Genomic DNA, 25,461 nt, shown 5'->3' on the forward strand with positions numbered 1-25,461 from the left:
ACTCCAGCTGGGTCAAGTTGACACAAAACTAGCCAGTACAACGGGGTAGCCAGGAAGGCAGAAAAGAGTCTGGTCTCTTAAACTATATAGGCTTGGGCTCTATCAGGCTTCACTCTAGGAAAAACAACTTAACCTCGTGGGGCCTCAATGACTCCCCTCGGAGAATGGGGCTAATAGCTTGCAGTTCACATGTTTTACTAGGAAGCTGTAAAATGTACAGTCACGGAGGCCCTGCCTCTCCTCCACTGCCTCCTGCAGTCACACCCGAAACAACATAGACATTCTAACCTGCGCTACCTTGACCAGTGAGAAGTCCACCTTTCTCCTGTACGCTGTGCGGAGCATGGGACAAGGTACACAGAGAAGGAGGTCCTGCCTCTAAGTGATGGGGAAGCAGCCCGGCCAAAGTCCAGCAGGGCCCTGCCCATGAGCGCTCACTCACTCAGGCTGTGACCATGGTGAGCCAGAGGTCTGCCTGGTCCTCTACAGCTCTGCAATGTAAGAACAGGAATCTCGGGGTCTAATCCTGGCTTTTCATTGATTCGTGCTACCGTAAAGTGATATTTCTTCCTCTCCTTACTCGAAGACTAGATCAGACCCTCTCAGATACCAGCTGTGTCTTTGTATGGTAGAGGTAGGATGAAAAACTCCATACTAGGTCCTGGATTGTTTCTAGGCAGAGGGACATGGTGTGTGTGTGTGTGTGTGTGTGTGTGTGTGTGTGTGTGTATGCGTGCGCGCACTAGAGACCAAAAAAATTCAGCACTGGTGTACTGGCTAGTTTTGTGTCAACTTGACACAGCTGGAGTTATCACAGAGAAAGGAGCTTCAGTTGAGGAAATGCCTCCATGAGATCAAACTGTAAGGCATTTTCTCAATTAGTGATCAAGGGGGAAAGGCCCCTTGTGGGTGGGACCATCTCTGGGTTTTATAAGAGAGCAGGCTGAGCAAGCCAGGGGAGGCAAGCCAGTAAAGAACATCCCTCCATGGCCTCTGCATCTGCTCCTGCTTTCTGACCTGCTTGAGTTCCAGTCCTGACTTCCTTGGTGATGAACAGCAGTATGGAAGTGTAAGCCGAATAAACCCTTTCCACCCCAACTTGCTTCTTGGTCATGATGTTTGTGCAGGAATAGAAACCCTGACTAAGACAACTGGAGTCAGAAGCCTGGACTACAGAGTGAGACTTGGGGAAAGGATATGGGGAAGGAATACAGGGAAGGGGATCTTGGGATTGTCAGGATCACAACGCAGTTGAGAGGGGAGGCTGCAGGGAAGGACTAATTGATTGTCTCGGGCTCATTGTGGGTCCCCATACACGGCCTGTAAGCAAAGTGCTAGTACACTTTACATTTCATCTAGCCACAGAGAGGAGCCCATGAGGATAGTGTCATTATCTTAGCGTTAGAACCACGAAGCAACGCTTCCCAGGGGATCCACAGCTGTTCCTCGGCAGGGCTAGTAGCAGGCCCGTTATCACTAAAGCCACACTCCACTGGACCTCTCTGGAGGGATGTTCTCTACGCTGAGGACTGCTCCGTGATGGGCAGCCACCAGGACTAGGCTCCTGGGCTTCAGAGGGGCTTTGAACCAAGGTCCCTATGGTTTAAAGCTCATGAAGCCCACTGTGTGACTTTGAGCAGGTTCCTTACCCTCGCTGGCCTCAGTTTCCCCATGTCTACTGGGGAGAGTTCAGAGATCACCTCGATTACCAGGGTAAGTGAAATATTGGGTCCCACAGCTTGGACTATTTGGTCCCCAATAAATGAGGCTATTATCTCTTTGTCCCTCTCTCTGGGGTGGTGGCAGAGACAGAAAACAACAAAGATAAAGTCTCTTGGCAGTACCCAGCTCACCTCAGAGGCTCTGGGGACAGGCCTTTCCTCCTGCCAGGGAGGCCATCCCAAGAGGCCGACTGCTCACATGGACAGATTCCTCCCCTCCTGCCTGGGTCTCTCAGCTCTGTTCAACAGCCCCAAGCTCACCACCAGCTCAGCTAGAACCAGGACCACCACACCAAGAGGTCGGTTGCAAAGGCCTGAGTCACGGGCTTAAATCCTGGGGGCTGGGTGAAGGCCAAGGGGGAGGAGATGGGAGCTGGCCGAGGTGCTGAACCAGATCCTAACTGTCCACTAGGTCCTAATTCTGCAAATTCTGGACCACCTGAAGGAGGAAGGGTCTTGAGAGGCAGGACAGAAGTGGGCTGCACAGAAATACCAGGGGAAAGACCAATGCCTTTCTTTTGAAATGCTCATTTTCTCTTCTGTATGTGTGTATGTATATATATATATTTGCCCTAAATACAGAACAGTCTTCCAGTAGTTGGGGAGATAGCTCAGTGGGCAAAGCGCTTGTGGTGCAAGCATGAGAACATGGATATGAATCCGTAGAACACACACCAAAGCTAAGAGCATCAGCCCATATCTGTAGGCCCAGCACCAGGGAGAGTGGGGGGAGACTGGCAGATCTTGATAAGACTCTATCTCAAAACTAAGATGGAGAACAATAGAGAAATATACCCAGACTTGACATCTGATGCCCACACTGTACACACGGGCAAGCACACACATGCACATACATACACTGTACACACAGGCAAGCACACACATGCACATACATACACACAATGGAGTGGTTTTTTTTTTTTATTCCCTTTAAAGGTTTTGACGGTTCTCACTTTTCTTATTATTGTAAAGTGTTCCTCCCTTATCCTAGGAATGAGGTAAAATGAGAAAAAACATCAACACTTTGGATCAGATGTCCAGGGGAGACCTACCCTGATGTCACAGCAAACATACTGTCGTGGGGGCTGAAGTCAATAGCACAAAAGACCAGGTCTCCCAAAACAGTGGGCCCAGATGTGAGTCTGAATCCCGAAGGAGCCTGACTGATACCCAACCCAACCTGAAGCTCAGAGAGGGTTAGTTTGTAGCTCAAGGTTCGCAGCATGGGGCAAAGGTAAGACTAGAATCTCTATGTACTGATTCCTAGGAGGCTCACAACGGAGGGAGAAAAGCCAGCTAAGAGGGCTCCTGCCCAGAGAAATAGTGGAGCCATAAGGTGAGCTCAAATGGTAGGGGCAGGGATGAAGGTGGGGTGCTCAGAAGAAAGGGGCCTCGTGTAAGGAGGTCTAGGGTAGAGGGATGTCTTTCAGGGTCTGGGACTGCTGCACCCCAAAGATGATGAAGGATGGAAGTGTCAGAATCAGGGAGTCTTCTGAATGGAAACTGAGCACGAATGGTCGTTCTCTCAGGCATCTGCCTCCAACCCATTCGTATTTATAATAGAGATGTCACCCAGAAGGTTGACAGCTGATGTTGGCATTCCAGGCACTGTGGCAAGCATGTGGGATAAAGACAACATCAGGGTTGCAGATGATACTGTGCAGGTGGCAGCAGGCACTCTGTTCATCCCGACAGGCTGGAAATACCCGGGCTCTTTTCGACCAAGCTCATCTGACCCTCAGCCCTTACTTCTCCTAGCGGCATTTCATTGCAAGAGAATGGTCCCCTACCACAGCCCGGCAGTTCCAAAGGGCCTCCTCCAGAGGTGGAAGATGCTGTGCATATGATGGCAGTTGTAGCACTTGGGCTATTAAGGTCCCTGAATCAATGGACAGTGTGCTTCAACCCTTCACACCTCTGCTTGGGGAACACGCTCCCCATGTCTAGAACACCAGTCTCTCCTTTTCCTTCCCTTGACACCTGGATTAACTGGTCATGTCTAGAACATCCAATGCCCCCAGAGTCCGTTGCCCTGCACCTGACTCACATTTGGTCTCCACTGGTACATGTCTTAAGATAGAGAGCAATCTTTCCAGCTGCAGACAAGAGAGGGCCCCAGAAAATAGGTACTATTTCTGGGGTCATGTAACCACCATGTCTCCAAGTTGAGAGAAATCTTAGGACCAGAAATACAATGCCATCTGAGAGAAGCTTACACAGAAGGGAGGGGGCTGCCAGGAGGAACCTCACTGGTCACCCCAGACTGCTCCAGGAGAAGCAGTGAGAACTGCCAGAGACCCAGCAAGTGGTTTGTCTGCCTTGGAAACAAATTACAAAGTAGCTTACATTCATTAAAACAAACAAACAGGGCTGGCGAGATGGCTCAGTGGTTAAGAGCACTGACTGCTCTTCCGAAGGTCCCGAGTTCAAGTCCCAACAACCACATGGTGGCTCTCAACCATCCGTAACAAAATCTGATGCCCTCTTCTGGAGTATCTAAGGACAGTTACAGTGTACTTACATATACTAAATAAATAAATCTTAAACAAACAAACAAACAGACAACAAACAAACAAACAAATCAGGAGCTAGAGAGATGGCTCAGTGGTTAAGAGCACTCACTAGCTGCTCTTCCAGAGGACCCAGGTTGAATCCCCAGCACCCACATGGCAGCTCACAACTGTCTGTAACCCCAGTTCCAGGGGATCTGACACCCTCTTCTCACAGACATACATGCAGGTAAAACATCAATGTACATAAAATAAGTAACAAGAAAAGCAGACAGAAGAACAGAATCCTCTTCATTCTGCATTTAGAAACCATCAGCTACTAATGGTTCATATGTGTTCTTCCAGGCACTTTGCCTTTACATGAACAAAAATGTCATTTCTTCTACACACGCAAGATCATTCTTTACCCTACTGCTCTTTCTGGATATTCCCTAGTAGATTCCTTCTGATGGAGCAGTGTCAAGACGTTCGCCCCCTTCTTTGCCAAGTAACTGGTGTTTCTTATATGCATTATGGAAAATACGGTCAAGATGTCGAAGGCAGAGCTCCTGCCTTATTCGCCACTGCTCAAACACCCGGTAGAGTATTTTGCCCATAAGGTTTAGTCTTTTTTTCCAAGTGATTACATTTTACAAAAGCCAGGGTACTGGGAAGATGGTTCAGTCCTTAACGTGATGCTGCTCACACGTGAGTTCTGACCCTCAGTATCCATGTAAAAACCCCAGTGTGACTGAACCAGTCATAACTCCAGAGCCGGGAGGACAGAGACGGGTGGACCCAGGGAGCTCATTGTGTGGCTGGCCTTACATTCAGTGAAATATTGATCGAGGGGGAGGAGCCAGTGAGATAGCTCAAATAGGTAAGGGCAGTGAGATAGCTCAAATGAGTAAGGGCACTTGCTGTCAATGCTGATGGCCTGAATTTGATCACCGAAGCCGATGTGTTGGAAGGAAAGACCCAGTTCTCACAGGTTATCCTCTGACCTACAACACACACACACACACACACACACACACACAATCAATCAACTAAAACATACAATACTTCTGTTTCACAGCCTGGCTTTTCCCCCACTTAATAAAACATTGTGAGTACACACTCACCCTATTAAATATCCTTCTACATACAGCATGGTGTTTGACCTGGATCTATTTGTCCCGCCCATTCTGAAGAAGGGAGTACTTGCAGCCAGAGGCTAAAGCCTGTTGATCCAGAGTGAGAAACGCTTCCTGCCTCTCCCTCTCAGAAATGAAATGCCCTCAAAGATCCTGATTACACGCCTCATCCAGAAACTCCTGGCCTGAAGTTCCAACACCCCCTGATGGGCACTGGGTCCTCCTGCAATTTCTCCACTGCTGCCCACCTGTGCAGTAAGTAGATGCCAGCCCTTCCCTGCCACTGCCGGGACCCTAGGCTCCTCCATCTTTGTTGCCAATCCAAGACCCAACATGGGGGAAGTGTTGGCTTTGAGATAGGTGGGTCTCTGGGACGGGTCACTTGCTTTGGTAACTAAGCCAGCTTCCTCTCAGCCTGGTGGGCTGAAGGAAGGACAAGTGATTACCAGGTATGGGATGGGGGAGGCGATGATCCAAATAGCGTTGAACTAAGTGTGATTTGGGGCAGGCAACTCTTTTCTGCTCCAGGATCTCAGTTATGTAACTGGAACCATGGGCCATGCGGTTCCTGAGGCCCATCCCCCATTCAAATGTGAGGCTCAATTCAAATCCATGTTTTCTTTCTTCTCCAAGTCCCAGCACAGCTTGTGATTGGTTTAATCCAGTCACGCACCAGGCCTTGAGACATTTTTAACACGATAATTATTAGCTGTCACCTCATTTAACTTGCACAATAAGCCTACAACAGGAGGTGCCATTTTTATCCCTTTGTTACAGAAGAAAACACTGGGTTCAGATCTTGTACCTCAACAGAAGAGTCCAGATTCTAAGCCAGGGCGGTCCGGGACCCACACTCCTGAGTAGCCTCTAATCGCTGTCTGCTTGGTAAAGCAGGTGGAGAGAATTCTTTCCTGGCTGCAGTTGTTGGAACTGAGGCCAGAGATGGGAGATGACCTTCTCCAGCGCACACAGCAAGGCCATGGGCAGAGCTAGGAAAACCCAGGCTATGTGTTCCTCAGCCCACCCTCACCACTTACCCAGAACTCAGTGTTCAAAAAGGGATGATGGGAAACCAAAAGCAGCCTTGGCCTACAGCCAAATGGCTAGGGCTGATGGAGAGGTGGAAGTTGGGGGGAGGTGTCAACTGACGAAGGCTGTTTGTTTAGCCCAAGATCACTTTAGAGAAGTGTTGACTTTGGCCAGGTCTCCAGATTGCCTGTGGGGTGGACAAGGGCTGCGTCAGGAAGGATCTCTCTTCCCTCCCCTCCTCTGACAGACCACAATGGTCACCTCACACCAGAGATTACCATCTCATACCTACTATGTGTTGGGCATTGAAGTATGCAGCCACAGACAGAGTCGGAGTTCTGTCAGGAAGTACATAGTGACCAGACCACTCACAGCAAATATACTGAGGGCTAGGAGAAGTGGGGGGGGGGGGGAGTCGCTGGAACTCAGACAAGAGATAACTCCCTGCAGCCAGGACCCGGAAGATGAAGAGGAGCTAGGCAAAGTGTTTCTGGAAGACAACAGCCTCTTCAGAGACAGGAAGAAGGCTCTGTTCCAAGGATTGAATGTGGATTGAATGTGAAGGTGATCTGGTTTTCATATATATATATATATATATATATATATATATATATATATATATATATATATAATTTTTAAAAAAAGATTCATTTATTTATTATATGTAAGTACACTGTCTTCAGACAATCCAGAAGAGGGAGTCAGATCTTGTTACGGATGGTTGTGAGCCACCTATGTGGTTGCTGGGATTGCAGTCGGGTGCTCTTACCCACTGAGCCATCTCACCAGCCCCTGGTTTTCTTTTCTATTGCTGTGATAAAACGCTTACAAAAAGCAACTGAGGGAAAGGCGTTTGCTTGGCTTACACTTCCGGGTCATGATCCATTCCCCAGAGAGTCAGGGCAGGAACTGAAGCTATGGAGGACCGCTGCCTGCTCCTTCAGTCTCCCACCCCTGCTTAGCTAGCTTCTCTTACAGCCCAGGTGAGCCAGGGTCTGACGTCACTCACAGTGGGCGGGGCTCTCCCAGGCCAATCACCAACCAAGCCAATCTCTCCCAGACAATCGGATCTGGGCGATTCCTCCATTGAGGTTCCCACGTCCCAGATGAGTCTAGGTTATATCAAATTGACAACAAACCTAACTAGTGCAGAGAGCAAAAGGCAGGGCAGTGGAGCCCGAGAGGAGAACAAGGGTGGCTTGTGCCATGCCGGGAGCCATCCTGGGGCCCACAGGGAGCCATGATAACTTTATAAGCAGAGACAGACAGACAGACAGACACACACACACACACAAAGAAACAGAGACACACACACTGCTACGCTCTCTGGTCGAGTCAACTGGACAAGCCGAAAGGCTTAAAAGTCACTCATGAGGCAAAAGAGTTTCAAGGAAGCTCTCCTCCTGGAGGCTAGTGTTCTCTACCCATACATTAATTTTTCATTCCCGAGTTCCAGTACCACGCTAGTCTAGAGTATGGATCCACGTGCTCTCTTTCAGTATTTTCCTATAAGTGCTCTGACATGGCTAAAGCCTTCCGCCAGTGTTCCAACAGTCCAAGGGTGTCTGTCCTTGACCAAGATCATGGGTTTAGAATTCAGCAAGATTGTAAAAGCTAAGTCACTCCCTTACACAGGAATTTACCATCACTTAGGAAGAAGGAAGTTTCAGACCAAAGGAGAAACCAGAATAGATACTATAGCAGAGTTACACCCATACACATATTTACAATGGCCTAAGGGGAAGGTGGACTATACAAGAGACTAAAATAGGAACTGTGGCAAGGACGCGAAGCCCTTGACCCTGGCTTCTAAGATTAGTGAATTTTAGGTGGAGCCCTTGTTGATCCCAGCTGTTATCAATGTATTCTATCCTGGGTGGTTCCCGTTAGACCTTTTGTGTTTGCATTCCTCTGTTTTATGTAAGATTCCAGTTACCTCAATTGTACCTTGCGAATATGTCACCCAACTTCCTTATTGTCCTCTGCATAAAAAGTCTGATGCTCGAGTTGTAAAATTACATTCAGATTCCACACAAACTCTCCTGCGTGTGTGTCTGTCTGTCATCATCCACGCTTTGCCCACCCGCGTCGAGAGACCCCGTTCCACGCAGACATAGGGACCCAAAAGGTCTGCGGCAACACACAAACACATAAAGACAGAGGCAGAGAGAGAGAGAGAGAGAGAGAGAGAGAGAGAGAGAGAGAGAGAGAGCGCTGCCAGGTGCCCAAACACTCACCCAAGGTCCCACAATCTCGGCCTCTGTTGCCCTGTCCCATACCTCCTCCGTGACATGGGAACATAATATCATGTGGGATATGGCTGCAGAGGTCAGAGGCACAGCCTGCCCCGGGAGAGCAAGCCACCTGATACCCCACCCCTTTGTGCAGATCAGGGCAGCGTGCAGACTGTGGTGATCATCATCCCAGCCCTGAACTCCCTGTCCACGCTGCTGATCGTCAGCTGCATCTTATGGAAGACATGCCGACAGCGGGCCCGCCTCACCTATCCCAGCCCTCCATCTCCATGAAAGGACCCAGGGAAACCTCTCCAGGACCCTGACGGGCATGGCAATTTGTACAGGTAATGCCAGAACTTGGGAGGAGGAATACATAAAAACCTGTCTGGAAAGGAGGAAAAGGAAAAGAGGGCTACTAGAACTGACGGGGAATTTGTCTTTGATTTGGTTACAGCACCATATGTACCCAATGGTGAAGCCCTGGCACGTCTGCACACCCGTGACACTTCAGTGTGAGACGAAGAGGAGAAATCTTCTTTGCTCTCTCAAGGCAACAAGTCATGAAGTGCTCCACTGCCTTGAGCCTTAGCCACAACTAGGGTAGTGCCTCTTAGAGTCCCCTGCCCTGCCCTGGTTCTACCGTACCTTCCTCCACAAACCCTGAGATCTAGAGGGGCTCATTCAGTCACTGTTGTTATCATGGCTCTGATGATGGTGAGCCATATGTCCCCTCCCTGTAGCCTCTTGATGTGTGTGTGTGTGTGTGTGTGTGTGTGTGTGTGTGTGTGTGTGTGACAGAGGGGATGGAGAGCAAGGTGTGAGTGTGAACCCACATTCCTTTGCACATGCATGGAGGACAACTTTGTGAAGTTGGCTCTCTGACCTGGACCAGCAGGTTGGTCTTCAGTGTCAGGTCCCAAAGAGAAAGAAAGGATCATGGGGTCAAAAAAATACAGAAGATAAGGAAGTTGGGGTCAGGGGGTCTTATGCAAGCTATGCCTTATGCCAAGCAAGTTTATTAAGAAGTCTAACATCTTATATACAGTTTTCAGGGGTAGGAGTGGGACAGAGTCAGTGGGAAGCTAACAAAGCAATGAACACGGAGGAAACACAGGAGGTCTCACGTGTGTCACAGGCAAGCACATGGAGGAAACACAGGAGATCTCACATGTGTCACAGGCAAACACACGGAGGACACACAGGAGATCTCACTTGTGTCACAGGCAAACACATGGAAGAAACAGAGATCTCACGTGTGTCACAGGCACATGCTCTGCTGTCTTGGAACTGACAACCCTAGCTTAGGATGGGAAGATGGAGTTCTTAGGATGAAGTCACAGCTCCCGCTAGGCCCTGGACCCAGGCTGCCACTGGCTTTGCCAAGCATATTCCTGGCTTTAGACAGGGAGCTGTGGTCCTTCTCCATACATCAGAGCCTCAGGAAAAAGTTCCCCTAAGGCCCTGGACCCCAGGCTGCTACTGGCTCTGCCAAGCATGTTCCTGGCTTTAGACAAGGATCTATGTTCTTTCTCCAAACAACAGGGCCCCAGGAAAAGCCTTGGGTTAGCATGGCTCCTAACAGTTCTCTCTTACCACCACTATCCCCTGAATTCCGTGGATTAAGCAACCAAGCCACCTCATTGTAGCTAGTGCTTGCAATTTTTTAAGGCAAGATTTTTTTCTGTGTAGCCAAAACTGTTCCAGAACCCACTTTGTAGACAAGGCTGGCCTCGAACTCATAGAGATCCGATTGCTTCTACCTCCAGAGTACTAGGATTAAAGTCACATGCTACCATGCTTGGATACTTTTTGTACTCTTAATGAAAAACAAACGTACAGACACAGACAGACAATCCTTTAATTTTTTAAAAAAGATTTATTTTTTTTTTATGTGAGTACACTATAGCTGTCTTCAGACACACCAGAAGAGGGCATCAGATCCCATTACAGATGGTTCTGAGCCACCATGTGGTTGCTGGGAATTGAACTCAAGACCCAGTTGTCTGGATGTGGGCAGGGTTGTATTTTGCTAGGTTATGGCTCACCTAAGACAGTTCAACAAATGAAAGAGAGGCGAGGGAGTTGAAGATTAATGCGAGAGAATAAGTATAAAGACTACTCGTGGTGATGAGGCTGGCAGAAGACCCTTTCCATGCTGTTCATCGCTATTCCAGCTTTCCTGCCTCACCAAACACTGAATAGGAAAGTACCCTCTGCCCACTTATGGTTAGATGTGGCCATGTGCCTGACTTGGGCCAATTTGATGGTGCTAAGACCTAGATGGAACAATTTTGCCAACAAGGCACCCCCAAGTAAGTTCTCTTTTTATTCTAACAGATGGCCAGCATGATTTGAAATGCTGGCTTCTTCCATCACCTTCGTGACTCGAAGATTATATCAGTGGTGCCCGCAGAAGGCCCGTAGTGTTTAAGTAGTATAAACAAGAAATGAATGTCCTTTTAAATCTTACAGTCTAAACCACTGGAAGGTGGGGACTGGTTGTTACTGCAGCACAGCTCTGCCTACCTGACTTATAGAACCGGAAGAAAGGATATTAACGTGGGAGAGTTAACACAAAATGTAGACTTCCTGGCAGTGCCTGGTGTTGATGGAGTCAGGTTACAAGAGCAAGAGAAGGGCTGGAAATGCAGCAAGTACCTCATGGAGAATCAGATTCATGGTGCATGGCCACTGTAGAGAGTGGCAGAGGTGGAGAGAAGGCAAAGTCTCCGAAAGAGGTCTAGGAATGGGGATGACAGCATTGAAAGGCTCATCTTCGTGCATACGGAAATCCTTGAAGATGGAAACTGCTACACAGCATGGGAAAGGTACCCACAAACCAAAGTCTTATTGTTTCTACCTGAGACCGAGTGATGAATGCAATGAGGGCAAGGGGTTTTGTGTCCACTTTCATGTCCCCAGTGCCAAATCTCAGTCTTGATGCCATTGCTCCTAACATACTTTGTTTATCGGAATGGGATCATTGAGCCCCGCCCCTACTCCAGGAGAGAGGATTGAAGCAGGATGTGGATTCAGGGATGCAGGATCGTTGAGGACAATCTTAGAAACTGCCTGACAGCTTCTCTTCAGGCCTCCTAGCTCACCATCTAAAGTGTATAGCTGACATCTTCTCTCCCCTCTGAGAAATTCTGATGGCTCACTGGTACGGCCAGAACACGCTCTTTCCTAATATGCCCCAAGCCTCCAGCCCATTCTTGCCTTCTGTTCTGCCCCTGAACTCCCAAGGACTTTGAATTATCATGCCACTATTCCTGTCACATGCCATTCCCATGAAATGCCACTGCTTCTTAGCAAGTCTGTTCTGGGCTGCACAGGCGGTTATATTTATCTCTAGTTAGACATCCTTTGGAGATCTTGCTTTTCTCTAAAACAAACCTCAGCACACCAAATTACCACTCTCTCTGCTTGAATATGTCATAGGATTGCAAATTTAACATGTTCAGGAATCTGTTTCTTCCCTGGGATTTAGCCAGAGTTGCATTTTGGACGCACTCATCCCCATTTCTTACAAAACCTGGCCCCTGGTCTGGTGTATACAAGACCCTCGCTAACTCCATTAGTGTCATTAAAATATCCGAAGAACAGCCATTTGTGACAGGGTGATACTAAGTCAATACACACACTACTAATAAAAGCGTCTATGCGCATCACCAGCTGCCTACACATGGGGGGAAAAAGCTGGGAGAAGGAAGGAGAGGTGCCCTAACCTGCTCCTCTAGTTACTGTCTGTTCTTAGACATGTTCCCTCGTATTTACGCTTCTGTTTCCTCATTTCTAAACGTAAACAATTTAAGTAGTCACTGATGGTTAGCACATACCAGGGACTGTTCCGTTTTTTGTTTTGGTTGTTTTTTGTTTTGGTTTTTTTGTTTGTTTGTTTGGTTCGTTGGTTTTGTGGTTCTCTTTTTTTTTTTTTTTTTTTTTTTTTTTTGGTTTTTCGAGACAGGGTTTCTCTGTATAGCCCCAGCTGTCCTGGAACTCACTTTGTCCCATAAGTTTTAAATATGTTAATTTAACAACATATATAGCAGGTACTATATTTCCATTTTACAGACACAGTCATTGTGGCGCAGAGTAATTTACGCCGCGTGACGCGGCTAATAAATGGTAACATTAAGATTATGACACAGGCAGTGAGGGTGAGAATCTTGGTCGTAAAATTCACTCCACGGGGTTGTGTGGGTAAAATGAATAATGCAAATTAAGGGCAAGGGCAGGCCAAGGCAGGCCTGACAGTAGGCATTCTTATTTTTAAATGCCCAGTATCATCTCTTGGAAACGGAGAATTCATTCAAAGCCCCCGGTTTTCTGCACGAACTCAGCAGAGAACATCCACACTGCTTTGCGGTTCTCAACTCTGGAAGGCTCCTAGTTGGAAGCAACCGTAGGTGATGGACCAGAGGGCGGCTTGCTGCAGGGCCTGGGTCCCAGGCATTTCTGAGCGGGCGAACACGAGGTCGACCCATGTCGCTGCTGTCCCGGTTGTCAGGTTCCCGTGGAAGCCCCGGCTGCGGAGCGCATTTCTGGCTTTCCACCTATGGATTCGGCAGTTTGCCCAAGTCGGTAAAGTCTATTCCTCCTCCCGGCAGGCAGAGGGCGCAGGAGCACATGGCTCGACGCCGAGGGGGGGGTTCTTGGATACGGAAGTGACGTCAAGAGAACGGACCTCTGAGGGACTTGGGTGCGGGGTTGAGAGGTTCTCTGGGTGCAGAGTGGAGAGCTTCCCCGAAGCCGAGTTAACTTCTTCGCATTTCTGATTCTACAAAGTGGAACTTAACTGTGCTCAGCTCTGACACTCTCATTTATGTTTTTAAATGAGAAAAATCAATGTCCTAGACCAAGGGACCTCTTATAGTCTACTCGGTGCTTCTCTGAGTGGAGGGAGAACCCCAAGAAGCAGGCGGTGCAGGGCCTAAGGAGTCCGGGCCAAGTGTCCCAACGCTATCCAGATTCAGGGAGGGAGGGAGGGACTTCCAAAGTCGAAGGAATGGTTTCCTAGGGTAGGGTTGCCCGAGTTAGCAAATAAAACGCAGGACACCCTGTTAAGCTTGAACTGCAGATAAAGTAATGTCTTTGCCTAGAAATACGCCAGATATTGCACGGACGCACACATGTACACACATTTATTCGCATTCAACCTTCACTGAGTGTTGTGTATTTTACCTGGCAATCCTCCCTCTAACACCACCTAGGAAGCCATACGATACGTCCACGTGTCTGTCCACGCGTCTCTCTCGTAGTAGCTAGTACTTTCTGAGCTCTGTTGCGCTCAGCTGTAATCCTGAGTTTCTCTGTAGGACTCCTAGCTCATCACAACGGTGACTGCACAATCTAAGGCTGCTTGGAAGCTTAGAGATCAAACGTCCTCTCTTTGGACTAAGGTGTGTCCGTTCCTAGACACTAAGGAACTGAATTGAGAATGGGAGCCTGGGAAGAGAGCTGGACAGAGAAAGAGTAATCTATCTTTTACTGGCATTTCAGTGGGAATCAACTGAAGGATTTTCTGCAGAATTGGGAAATCACTCAAAAATAGGACTTGTGTTTCAGAACAATTTCCAGGATGTCATAGCTGGTGATTGTTTACAGGGGTTACAATGCAGCAGGCAAAGGGGTGAGAGAAGCCCTACACTGTTGCCTTCTCTGTGGACCCTTCACTGCAGGACGTGAGCCAGTTTACACAGGCAGGCTTCCTGGATAGGGGTAGGGGAGAGGGCTCCCAGATAACGTATCTCCTGTGACCTCATGAGGTTCTGTGGCTGGGCCTGCTTCTCCCAGGTTGGAGGAAGAGACAGGGAGGAAAAGTTACCACCAGGTCTTCCCCTCTGTCCTGTTCTTTTTATAACTTTTTATTGATTCGTTGTGAGGGTCACACCATGCACCTGTGCCCCATTCATCCCCCTGTCCCCTCATGTCTGTCCTTCACTCTTGCAGCCTCTGTCATCCCCACCACCACCACCACCAAACAAAGCACTCACACAGAAACAATAAAAACAAAGCATAGAAAACATCTCACTGTGGAAGCTGTAGTGTGTCCCAGTGTGTCCCACAGTCTATTCCTCTGGCCACACATTGTCACTTGCAAATGTTCACTTCGATGAATGAGTCAATGGTATGGTTCGAGATCTTTGGCTTCTGCCGAGCAGTGGTGGCACAGGCCTGTAATCCCAGCACTTGGGAGGCAGAGGCGCATGGATTTCTAGGATTTTCCTAGTCTACAGAGTGAGTTCCAGGACAGCCAGGGCTGCATAGAGAAACCCTGTCTCGAAAAACAAACAAACAAACAAAAAGATCTTAGGCTTCTACGACACAATCAACACTGGGTCCTCACTGGGCCTCCTCCTGGATATCCTGGTGTTGCCTGTGTCATGGAGATCCTGAAGCTGTGGAACAGCAGGGCCAGTTCTTTCATGAACCTCGCCATTCGCAGATGATACAGATCTTGGCGTAGACCAACTCAGAGCCCTGGATCTAGGCTTGGGCAGTAGCTGATGAGCTAGTCAACCCTGTGGCTCCCCCTTATCCATACCACCAGAGTGAGTTTCTCCGGCACTGCTCCAACTAGGCCACCCAACGCCGACTTTGGCAGGAGACAGGGTCAGCCCTCGTGTTGTGCTGCACAATCAAGGTGTGGGGCCAACTCTCTCAAGTGCTGTAGCCTGTGAGGGGCTGGGCCAGCTCACCCATCCTCTCACCCTCGGGGCTGATCCCCCTTCTGTGCTGTCCAGGTAAGGAGCAAGGCCATTCTCCTAAGTGCTATAGTTGGTGAGGGGAAAGGCTAGCTCTCCCAAGCTCATGAGGCATCACCTCTGCACCCGGGCCACCCCACTGCAGAGGAGTGGCAGGCTCAGATCTTCCACATTCATGCCCTCGGGCCAATTAAACCACACCCCTGCCACCAGAGTCAACTCCACTGTGCTGCCTGGGCAAGACACAATACAAGGCTTGCTCTCCCAAGTGCTGCCTCCGGTGAGAGATGGGAGCAGCTCTCCAGAGTGCTGCATCTACTGAAGGGCGTGGCCAGTTCTGCACAGCCTCTGGACATCCACGTGTTCCCCAGCGACTGCCCCGACCAGGGACATCCCCATGTTCCCTAGTGGGCATCAACACTGACCCCTGCCACTGCAGCCATGAACCAGGCTGGACCTCACCATGGCCCCAGGTGGTGGAGCTAGGCACCCACCACAGACTACTCTGCTCCACCCTTGAGCCTCCATCCAGTTCCATCTCTCTTCATACTGCTGAAACTGCTCCACGTGCCATTTTCTCCCATCTGACCACCACATGCTCACACACTGTGGTGGCTCCCACTGCAGCCCGGCTATGCAGCTGGTGGGGCCCTGGGAGACAGTCTCCGTCCATGCTGTGAATTGTGTTGCCAAGAGGGTTATGTATGGCCCACCCATGCTGTGCACTGGAGGGCAGGTCTCTAGCTGCTGTGGTGATCTGCAGGTCTACGTCTGTTTCTTTCCCCCTGCACTGCATTGCCGGGATTCGATTTGATTTCATTTTTATGAGTCCTTGGCATAAGACAGCTTTGGCCCCCAAGCCAGGCATCAAGCTAGGATGAACAAATGAACAAAGGCCTGCCATCTGCTCTGCCCCGACTGATATAAGAACATCACCCACAGGTGTCTCTTTGTCCATTATCGGAGAAGGGGAGAGAAGGAATCTGTTCTTTAAAAAAAAAAAAAAAGATTTATTTATTTTATGTACATGAGTACGCTGTAGCTGTCTTCAGACACACCAGAAGAGGGCATCGGATCCCATTACAGATAATTGTGAGCCACCATGTGGTTGCTGGGATTTGAACTCAGGACCTCTGGAAGAGCAGTCAGTGCTCTTAACCACTGAGCCATCTCTCCAGCCCTGTTTTTTTTTTTTTTTTTTAGTACCATCTGTCTTAGTCAGGGTTTCTATTCCTGCACAAACATCATGACCAAGAAGCAGTTGGGGAGGAAAGGGTTTATTCGGCTTACACTTCCATACTGCTGTTCATCACCAAAGTAAGTCAGGACTGGAACTCAAGCAGGTCAGGAAGCAGGAGCTGATGCAGAGGCCATGGAGGGATGTTCTTTACTGGCTTGCCTCCTCTGGCTTGCTCAGCCTGCTCTCTTATAGAATCCAAGACTGCCAGCCCAGAGATGGTCCCACCCACAAGGGGCCCTTCCCCCTTGATCACTAACTGAGAAAATGCCTTACAGTTGTATCTCATGGAGTCATTTCCTCAACTGAAGCTCCTTTCTCTGTGGTAACTCCAGCTGTGTCAAGTTGACACAAAACTAGCCAGTACACCATCTTTCCAAGGTCTTGTGTTTCAGAAGTATGTACGACTTCATACTCTATCATTCCCTATTGTACTATGCACTACTAGAGGACACTAGAGGACACATAGGAACTTCTATCTCTGTGCCAGTTCCCACCACGGGTCACAGACACGTTAAAGGGTTGAATGGATGTTGAGGAAATCACCTTTGATGTAAATGCTAGGCCTTGGGCTGGGGACTTGACAGCCATTGACCTACTCTGAGTAATCCTCCGAGGGACAGACGTTCCTCCGAGGGACAGACGGACGTTTAGTGTTCATTGTTTCCCCAGTGTTAACAGACGCCTTTGCCTTGTACTTTTGAGCACTGGCTCTGGTCTGGCTGATTAGATCACCGTGGACAAAGCAGGTCCTGCTGTCAGGGAGCTCATATTCTAGAAAGCCTGAGAGATGACGCACAGGCAAGCACACTGCCAAACGTGCCTACTGACGTTAGCAGCTCTGAGGAAAAGGAAAGCCAGCTACGTGGAAGGACAGACTGGGGAGCACCACTTTTCAAAGGCACTTTGAGCTTAGAAGTCTTTGCCCAAAGAGAACATGGGGATACGAGAACCTGAAGGAAGTGTGAGCTGCATGCATTGTCCTAGGAGAGGATCCGTAGATACTGACTCAGCCATGGAGTGTTAGCAGGAGAGAGGAGGCTGATGTGGCGGGGACTAGAGAGAAGGAGGATAGTATAGGAATCAGAGGTAGTTGGTTGGGAATTTGGGGGTCATGCTTAGAGAAACCAGGTCACAGGAGTCACAGGATCTGGCTTCTGTGTGAAGGGTAGACTGTCATGCAGGAACGGGAAGAGACCAGCCTTTAGACGGAGAGCTTGGGTGTCAGCTTCCGGCAGCAGCAGGTCTGCTGACCTCCTGGGAGCACATGAACAATGCAAGGAGAAGCTTCAGGGGGCGGTAATGGGGTGGGGGGGAGCGTGAGAAGGAAGATGTCCCTCAGTGAGGCCCTCGGGCAGAATTCGTCTGTGAGGGCCACTGGCAGTGGTCTGCTTAGGACAGGGCTCCAAGGGGACAAAAGCCCATGTGGCCAAGGCTTGAGGTCATCTATGGCCAAATTCTTCAATACTGACCCAAAACCTCAGCATTCTTTACTTTCAATGCTTTTCTTCGTCTTCTCTTTGGAAAAGGACACAAGAAACAGTGGGAGAGAAATGATTACTAGGACTGGAGAGATGGCTCAGTGGTTAAGAACACTTGCTGTTCTTACAGAGGACCGAGGGTCAGCTCTCAGTACCCACATAGCCACTGTTTCCCAGGCTCCGACTTCGTTAGGCCTCTCTGGGCACTGCACGCATGTGGTGCACATACATGCATCCAGGAGGAAGTTCACGCTTATGAAATAAGGATAATAGAAAAGAAATGAATATGCATTAATATTCTCAAATAAGCCATATCAAGGTCTGTCCTCAGCAAAGGAAGTGGGACATAAACACACAGAAGATGGCAGTGAAAGAGAAGGAAACAAGTCCCATACCAAGCAAGAAGTCACTTCGGAAGTCACCAAGGCCCTCCAGCGAGGTAAGACTTAGTCCTGAGCTGCAGCGCAGCCACCCATGGCTTGAAGGTGCCCTCCGCCTTTGGGAGGAGGGGCCAGTTCCAGAAAGAAAATGACCTGTGTGTCCAGCCACCCCACTCCCCTCAATCTGAAGCATGAGTGGGAACAGATCCACTAGGACAGCTGACATGGGCATCTCAAAAGTGGCCTCCCATAGAGCTGAGATCGGCAAAGGAGTCAGAAATGGCCTCCCAAAGTGCTGAGAGTGGCATGGGAGTCCCTGTTAGGTGTGGCTCTGGGTGGCTGGAGGAGGAACAAGGCATTAGCTCCTTATGGCTTTCCTGAGTCGATGTCCTGAGCTTTCAGTCTGTCCCTTGTCAGTGTATGAAGAGTAGGCCCAGCCTTGAAGAGGAAGACGTCCTTGATTATCGTGAACACATAGCACATCGACTCCTCAGATGACCTCAAAGCCATGTAGGAGCCAGCGACTAACTGGAACTCTGAGGCCAAGTGGCCAGGCTCACCCCAAGAAATGCTCCACAAAGGCACAACAATGCAAAGATTAATATTTCCAGGAGCTGGGGAAAGAGAAAATGGAGGGAGAGGCCTCAGTGCTGAGATATCCTGAGAAGTATTCACTTTTCCATTTTACAGGGTGAGTGCGGGCCAATGAGACAGCTCAGCAGTTAAAGAAGCTTTCTGCCAAGCTGATAACCTGAGTTCAATCCCCAGCACCCACACAATGAGAGAAACATCTCCTAAAAGCTGTCCTCTGACCTACACACACACACACACACACACCACGAATGCACGCGCCATAGCACACGTGTGCCTGTACACATACACACAATAAATAATAACAGTTTTTCAAAAAAGTAAAGATAATTTTATGGCAGGTGACTTTGTCTCAGTTTCCCTTAAACCTGGAAGAAAACTCTTTAGGATGCCCACAGGAGCAAGGGGAAATCTAAGTTTGAACAGCTTTTCTCAGCGCACACACCCTCCCCGACCCCCAGGAGCATAACTTAAGACCATGGCAGTAGGAAGTAGCCTGTGTCCTGGTAAGAACTGTCAGTCTGAGGAGACATCGGGACCCATGGTACCGGACACAGCGATGTGCTGGGCCAGCCTTGTTCTGACAGTCGCTGCATGAGCAAACCGAACATGGGTAACCGTTAGGGCCTTGCCAGCTTACAATAGTGTACTCGAAACATCCTGGGGGCAGGGAGATGGAGCTAAAATTGTAGCTCAGGGGCAAAGCACTGGCCTGGCATGCACAAGGCCCTGGGTTCGAGCCCTGAGACAACAAAACACCCATCCCCCACTTCTCTGCTCTCTGTTTCTGAAGCTTCTCTGGGCCAGGCCTTAGCCTGCATGGTTGGTCACAGAGGCCATGGCCAGTCACGAGTTTAGGAAAGGTCGCAACTCTGATTCCCACCCCCGCTCACCCCACCTCATGACACCAGGCCCGGAGGCCTGCGAGGAAGACTGTGATGATTCAGGGAAGCAGATGACAGTGAGCAGTGCTGGGGTCCAGGAGCAGAGTCGGGGCTGAGGAGAGGAACTGGTTTCTCCATGTCAGGTGGGCCAGTCTCTCTCAGCCCCGCTAGGCTGCTTTGTGAATGATTCCACTGAAGGGTTTAAAAAAAAAAAAAAAAACTAAATATTTATTTGATTCGTATTTACAGAGGTGGGGAGGAGACTAAGAGCAACCCCAAGCACAGCCCACACCTGGATGGCCAGGCCCCTCACGCTGCAGAGGCAGACACGGCTGGAAGGGGCAGGATTTATGTTGCATACTTGAACTACAGCGAGTGTAAGACTGGTCCTATTTACAGGGCACAAACACTACAGGTGGAGCGTGGGGGTGGCGAAGCGAGCACCAGAGTCCTGGCCAGAGGGTACCAGCCTGCCGCCTTATCCACCTCTCCAGAGGCATCTCCTTGGCCCCGCTGGGATTCTCTGGGAAAACAGGCCCGCTCACATGATGCTTGCTGGGGTGAAGACAGGGCCCACACACAAGGTGTCTGTGATCTCCCAGCCGCAGGACAGAGGTTTGCACACACCCTCGGCGTCCTGGTCTTCTTCTGCAGGCAACAGCTGCCCTCGAAGCGCTTCCCTGAGAGCAAGGGACAAGTGGTGATGGCACCTGGCATGGGGACAGAGGCCCAGAGCTTCCTGGGACCCCTGCTTCTATATAGAGTCCAGTCTCATTACACACAGGACTCTCACCTGAGCCCTAAGCACAGACAAAGGCCTGTGATCCATGTCCCCACTGTTTCTCCCCAGTGGTTCCCACCACCTAATAAAGGAAAGGTGTTCATATTTATTGAGATTTTTTGTGTGTGTATGTGCATCAGATACAGCGCCAGGTACTTTGCTCCCCGCATCCCATTACCTAAGTTAATTCTCCCAAAAGCACTGTAGGAAAACCAAACCATCTCTATTTTCCTGAAGAGGAAACAGATTCAGAGGGAGCAAACTGCTCAAGACTCCTCCCTAACACGCGGGGAGACTAGGACCACCCAGCTCTCATCCCCACACCCAGGTCTAGCGCTTTGCCTGCCACGCCCCGCTCTCACAAGCTGGCAGTTATACTCCCTTCCTGTAAGGATGAGCTGTCCCATCTGATCAGATCAGCAGCTCCAGCAGCAGCCAGCAACCTTGCCCCACACTCAGCCCAGCGCTGCCCAGCCCAGCTCCTAAGCAACCCACTCATCCATCTCTGTCTCTCGCTGGGATCCACCATCTTCTCTGACCTGCTTCTGTCTCTCCAGACAGACCCAGCACAGAAGGTAAACTCTCCTCTTGCACCTCCAGCACTTTTCTGCCAGACTCACAGCCCAAGAGATTGACCCCGGTGCACCCCATGTTCCCTGTGGCACCCCCAGATGTCACCATAAGGCCTGTCACAATCCATTCCCAGCACTATGCTGTTCTATCTGCATTATTCACACTCGCCAATTCCTCCCCAGCATCCAGGTTTGGAGCCCTACAGACACTACAGGGCCCTACTCCCAGACCAGCTCTCCTTGGATCAATGTCTGCCTCCCTGGCACCAACAGTGGGGCAGGGGATGTGGCTGTATCCCTCACTGCTTGCCGTGCCCACTTGCCTAGAGAGATATGTCAGCATTTGGTGCCCCCGTAACAAATGTGGTGAGTGCAGCCTCATCCACCGGGAGGTGCTGATGACTGTTAGAGACTCACAAGGAAGCCTGCATGTTGTTTTTCTTTGCGGTTGTTTGTTTGTTTGTTTGTTTGTTTGTTTAGCTTTGTCAAATCCACCCCAATGGCAAATTGACTGCATAGGCCTGCCTTGTACCCCACAGGGGAGACACAATGAGGACACTGAATAGATGACTGTAATGTGACTCTCCCTGTGCCCTTCAGACCTGGCATTTGGTGATGGACGCTCCTGGGGGCTCTCAGGATATCCGTCCCACTCAGTTCTGAGGGGCCTCCATACAAGCCCCTCCCAGATACTCTGCCCTCCAAGCCCTGTCTTAGTCTGACTCCAACCATGTCCAGAAACGACACTGACCCTCATAGAGGTTTGTGGGGTGAAACGGAAGAGTGTGGAATGCCCAACTCGAGGCCTGACAGACATGAGGGTCCCTCAGGTGTTGGCACCCTCCACCTCAGATACCTCTGACCCCAGAGGAGGCAGGCAGGAGTCCCATTACTGCCCACTGAGCTTGCTGGCCCAACAGAGTGAGCCCAGGTCACCTCCCCACCACCTCTGCCTGCATCTGTTCAAATCCTGCCTCCTCCATCTATAGCTAGAGTGGTCTTCAGAAAATGCTGCCAGGACAGACCACGCTTCAACCTTGCCCTCACTTTCTGCATCTTCTCTCTGCCTCCAATGCCTCCCCAGGACCAGCCCTGCTTCCCCATGCAGTCACAAGCAACCTCCACTGAGGGACGCACCCCATTCCTTCCCTGCTTGCCTGCTGACCCTCCCCTCCTCAGGGAGCAGGTGTGGGGCTCTGGCCGGGATAGAGCCCCTATCAACACAGTACCAGGCATAGGACTGTCCCTCTGCCCGACTCCCTCACCCCCACCTCACTGCAGGAACCTCTTACCAGGCTAGCCGGGACATGGCATAAGTGACTCTGCGGGCCTGGGTCCCCCCAAGGAGGGACTTTGTGTCCACGGTGTAAGCACCCATGTTGTCAAAGACCAGCCAGTCCCCTACTTGTAGTTGCGGCAGCCACAGGCCCTCAGCCACACAGTCGCAGCCTTCAACTGCTGGGCCCCACAGGCTGCTGCTGTACAGTGGTTGATCCGCAGATGGTTTCTGTCGGAGAGAAGGGGGACATGTCAGCCCCGACAGACATACCACATCCTCAGCAATCCTCCCTCAGACACCTGCCATAGCTCCCATCGCCCACATGGGTAGTATATAAGGACTACCCATTTCTAGGTTCCAACACTAGCAGTGTGACTTTGGGCAAGAACACAAACCTCTTTGTGCCTCAGATTGCCTGTCTGTAAAATGGGGATAAATATCACCTACTTTGCCTGGCCACTGAAACACTGAAAGGCCACTAAGTCAAGGCACATAGATCATTTCTTTTTCTTGTTCTTTTTCTTTTTTCTTTCTTTTTCTTTTTTCTTTCCGTTTTGTTTTGTTTTGTTTGAGACAGGGTTTCTCTGTATAGCCCTGGCTGTCCTGGAACTCACTTTGTAGACCAGGCTGGCCTTGAACTCAGAAATCCGACTTCCTCTGCCTCGCGAGTGCTGGGATTAAAGGCGTGCGCTACCACGCCCGGCTACATAGATCATTTCAAGCTGGCTGGCAGAGGGGTTCACGCTAGTCTGACTGTTGCTGTCACTGGGTCTGTGGGTCCACCCGCACCGGGCACTTTCAGACACCTCCACAGCCCGTTCCATAAAGCTCATTCCCAGCCTCTCTTCCAGCCCTGAGGCTTCCTCTTCTAGGATTCATGGACAGGAGACAGAAGCCGGAAGCCCACAAGGGGAGTAACAGTCATCCTGAGTCAGGTCCCAGACCAACAAACTGTCACTGAGTCTGACCTGGCAGAGTCTACAGAGGGTCCATGGGTCAAACACTCTGATTCCTAACTTCAGTGGTCTTGGAACTCGCTCTGTAGACCAGGCTGGCCTCAAACTCACAGAGATTCCACCTGCTTTTGCCTCCCAAGTGCTGGGATCAAAGGTATGTGTCACCAATACCCGGCTAACTGCAAATTTTCTTCTTAAATGATTTCCAAATGGAAAGGAAATCTCTGACATCCATCTCTGGGCAACCAAAGTATCAGTGCAGTTCTGCCACAGTTTAGGGCCCCTGCTGGGCAGGGCCTAGAAGAGGGGTCACAGCTGAAGGAGAAACACGGGTGGGTCTTCTGTGTGGCTTTCCTGGCCCCTTGCTCTGCCTGCTGCAGTACTGGTCACATGCCAGCTGCTCCTGGGCTACTCTCCAGCAAACCTGCCTCCCCTACACCCAATTTCACCCCAGATCTTCCGTCTGACACCAAGTGTGCCGTGCTTTCTTTAGGTTCAGAGGTGGCGTCCAAAGCCCCTGGAAGCTTGACACTCTCCAGAGTTCCACCTTTTGTGACAGTTGTGATTGGTAACGGAATACTGACATGCTTGGGCCCAACTTCCCCACAGAGTGAATTCTGTCAGCTGAGGGGCAGTGTCCAGGGTCTTCCTGTCCTCCACACTCCAGTGGTACTAGTACTAGAAGGTACTAGCAGGTACTAGTTTCAAGATTTGTAACCTAATGAATGCTGAGAGTGGGTCGGGTCTATAGGGGGAAAAAATCGGTGATATGCATAGAAACCATCCAATGGGCCTGGGAGGAGGCAGTGAGGGCCAGCAGAAGAAAGGCCACCAGTACCTTAGCCAGCCACAGGAGTGAGGGGAAACTGAGAGAGAGGGACTCTTTCCATAAGTATAAATGAGGTTCACACAGATGACAAAAATTAACCATTGGCCAGTCCTATCAATAAGGAAAAGGCCCACGCTGAGAGCTAGCCTGTACTCACCAGTCCCTTCGTTTACATACTGAGACCTATTGTATACCAGGCTCTGATCTAGAGGATATGAAGGGAAGTCAGCAGGAGTAAGCACGGATCCACGGATCCTCCTCAGCTTAGCTTCATATCCTTATTTTTTCTTTTTTTCTTTTTCTTTTTCTTTTTCCTTCTAGATAGGATTTCTCTGTGTAGCCCTGGCTATCCTGGAATTCACCTTGCAGACCAGGCTGGCCTTGAACTCACAGATCCACCGGCCTCTGCCTCCTGAGTTCTGGGACTAAAGGTATGTGCCACCTAGCCCCAGTGTCTAGAAAACATTGAGTTGATGGTCTGTTATGAGGGACGAGTGCTCTGTTTGGGCAAACCGCCTTTAAGGGCTTCTCCACAACAAAGAAAAGACAGCATTAGGTTATAAGTTACCAACTATCCTCATGCCTGTTAGAGGGACAAGCTTGAAAACAGACAAGAAAGCAGCTGTGTGTGGTGCTGGGGCAAACGTGGGGCCTCAGATGTGCTAGCCAGGAGCACTGCTGAGCCACACAGCCAGCCCTTTCTGGCTTGATTTTTATAGTGAAATCGACACTGTGTGCCTGTTCTGACTTTCATTCTATTCATTCACTTTTTCAGTCATTTGTCTTTTTTGTGGGACGAGGTGTTGCAGGATATCGGATCACACTGTGAACCCCAAGACTGTTATTTACAAAAAAAAAAAAATAACTTTTTCTAGTTGTGTTGTGGCTCAGCCCTTACCACACACCTTTAATCCCTCTGGCTGGAATACAGACAAGCCCTTAGTACACACCTTTAATCCCAAACAATGAAGGTGAAGTTAGTTTGCAGAAGAAAGTACTCATGTTTGAAAGTTGCCTTGAGTGGCAGACAAAGTGGCGAATCAGAGAAAGCTTTGATAGAACAGGATATGCCCAACTCTCACGAAGAGAGCACAGAAAGAGAGAAAAGAAGAGGCAGCTTACCAGGACAGTTATAGAGACAGATGGCAGAGA

General features: G+C 49.8%; 1 protein-coding gene, 2 long non-coding RNA genes and 1 other non-coding gene across 9 annotated transcripts in view; 2 read left to right on the top strand and 2 right to left on the bottom strand.

Annotated features, from left to right (window-relative positions):
• The first annotated feature begins 5,414 nt into the window (after positions 1-5,414).
• Gm33901 lies at positions 5,415-10,344 on the top strand. The gene is made up of 3 exons (XR_376674.3): positions 5,415-5,601; positions 8,764-8,956; positions 9,067-10,344. It is a non-coding gene; the product is annotated as a predicted gene, 33901 (long non-coding RNA).
• A 5,797-nt stretch (positions 10,345-16,141) lies between these two features.
• On the bottom strand, positions 16,142-16,287 carry LOC115489376. The gene has a single exon (XR_003955493.1). It is a non-coding gene; the product is annotated as a small nucleolar RNA SNORA48 (small nucleolar RNA).
• Positions 16,288-18,313: 2,026 nt separating this feature from the next.
• Positions 18,314-25,461, bottom strand: part of Azin2 (antizyme inhibitor 2) — a 32,224-nt gene continuing 25,076 nt past the window's right edge. For 4 of the 6 annotated variants that reach the window (XR_001784145.2, XM_006503108.4, XM_011240538.3 and 1 more), the window contains 2 exons: positions 22,538-22,752; positions 20,093-20,572 (listed from right to left, as the gene is read on the bottom strand). Coding sequence is in view for 5 of the 6 variants with exons in the window: in XM_006503108.4 (XP_006503171.1) it covers positions 20,434-20,572; positions 22,538-22,752 (354 nt within the window). In the remaining variant the exon portion in view is untranslated. Of the gene's footprint in view, positions 19,032-20,092; positions 20,573-22,537; positions 22,753-25,461 lie in introns of those variants that run through there. The other 2 variants (NM_001301841.1, NM_172875.4) reach the window with 2 other exon arrangements.
• The window catches only part of Gm15904, a 4,223-nt gene continuing 2,819 nt past the window's right edge, over positions 24,058-25,461 (top strand). The window contains exon 1 of the long non-coding RNA XR_868179.3: positions 24,058-24,175. This is a non-coding gene — a long non-coding RNA (predicted gene 15904). The remainder of the gene's footprint in view (positions 24,176-25,461) is intronic.

The sequence above is a fragment of the Mus musculus genome, chromosome 4 (assembly GCF_000001635.26).
Source record: "Mus musculus strain C57BL/6J chromosome 4, GRCm38.p6 C57BL/6J".
Lineage (NCBI taxonomy): Eukaryota > Metazoa > Chordata > Mammalia > Rodentia > Muridae > Mus > Mus musculus.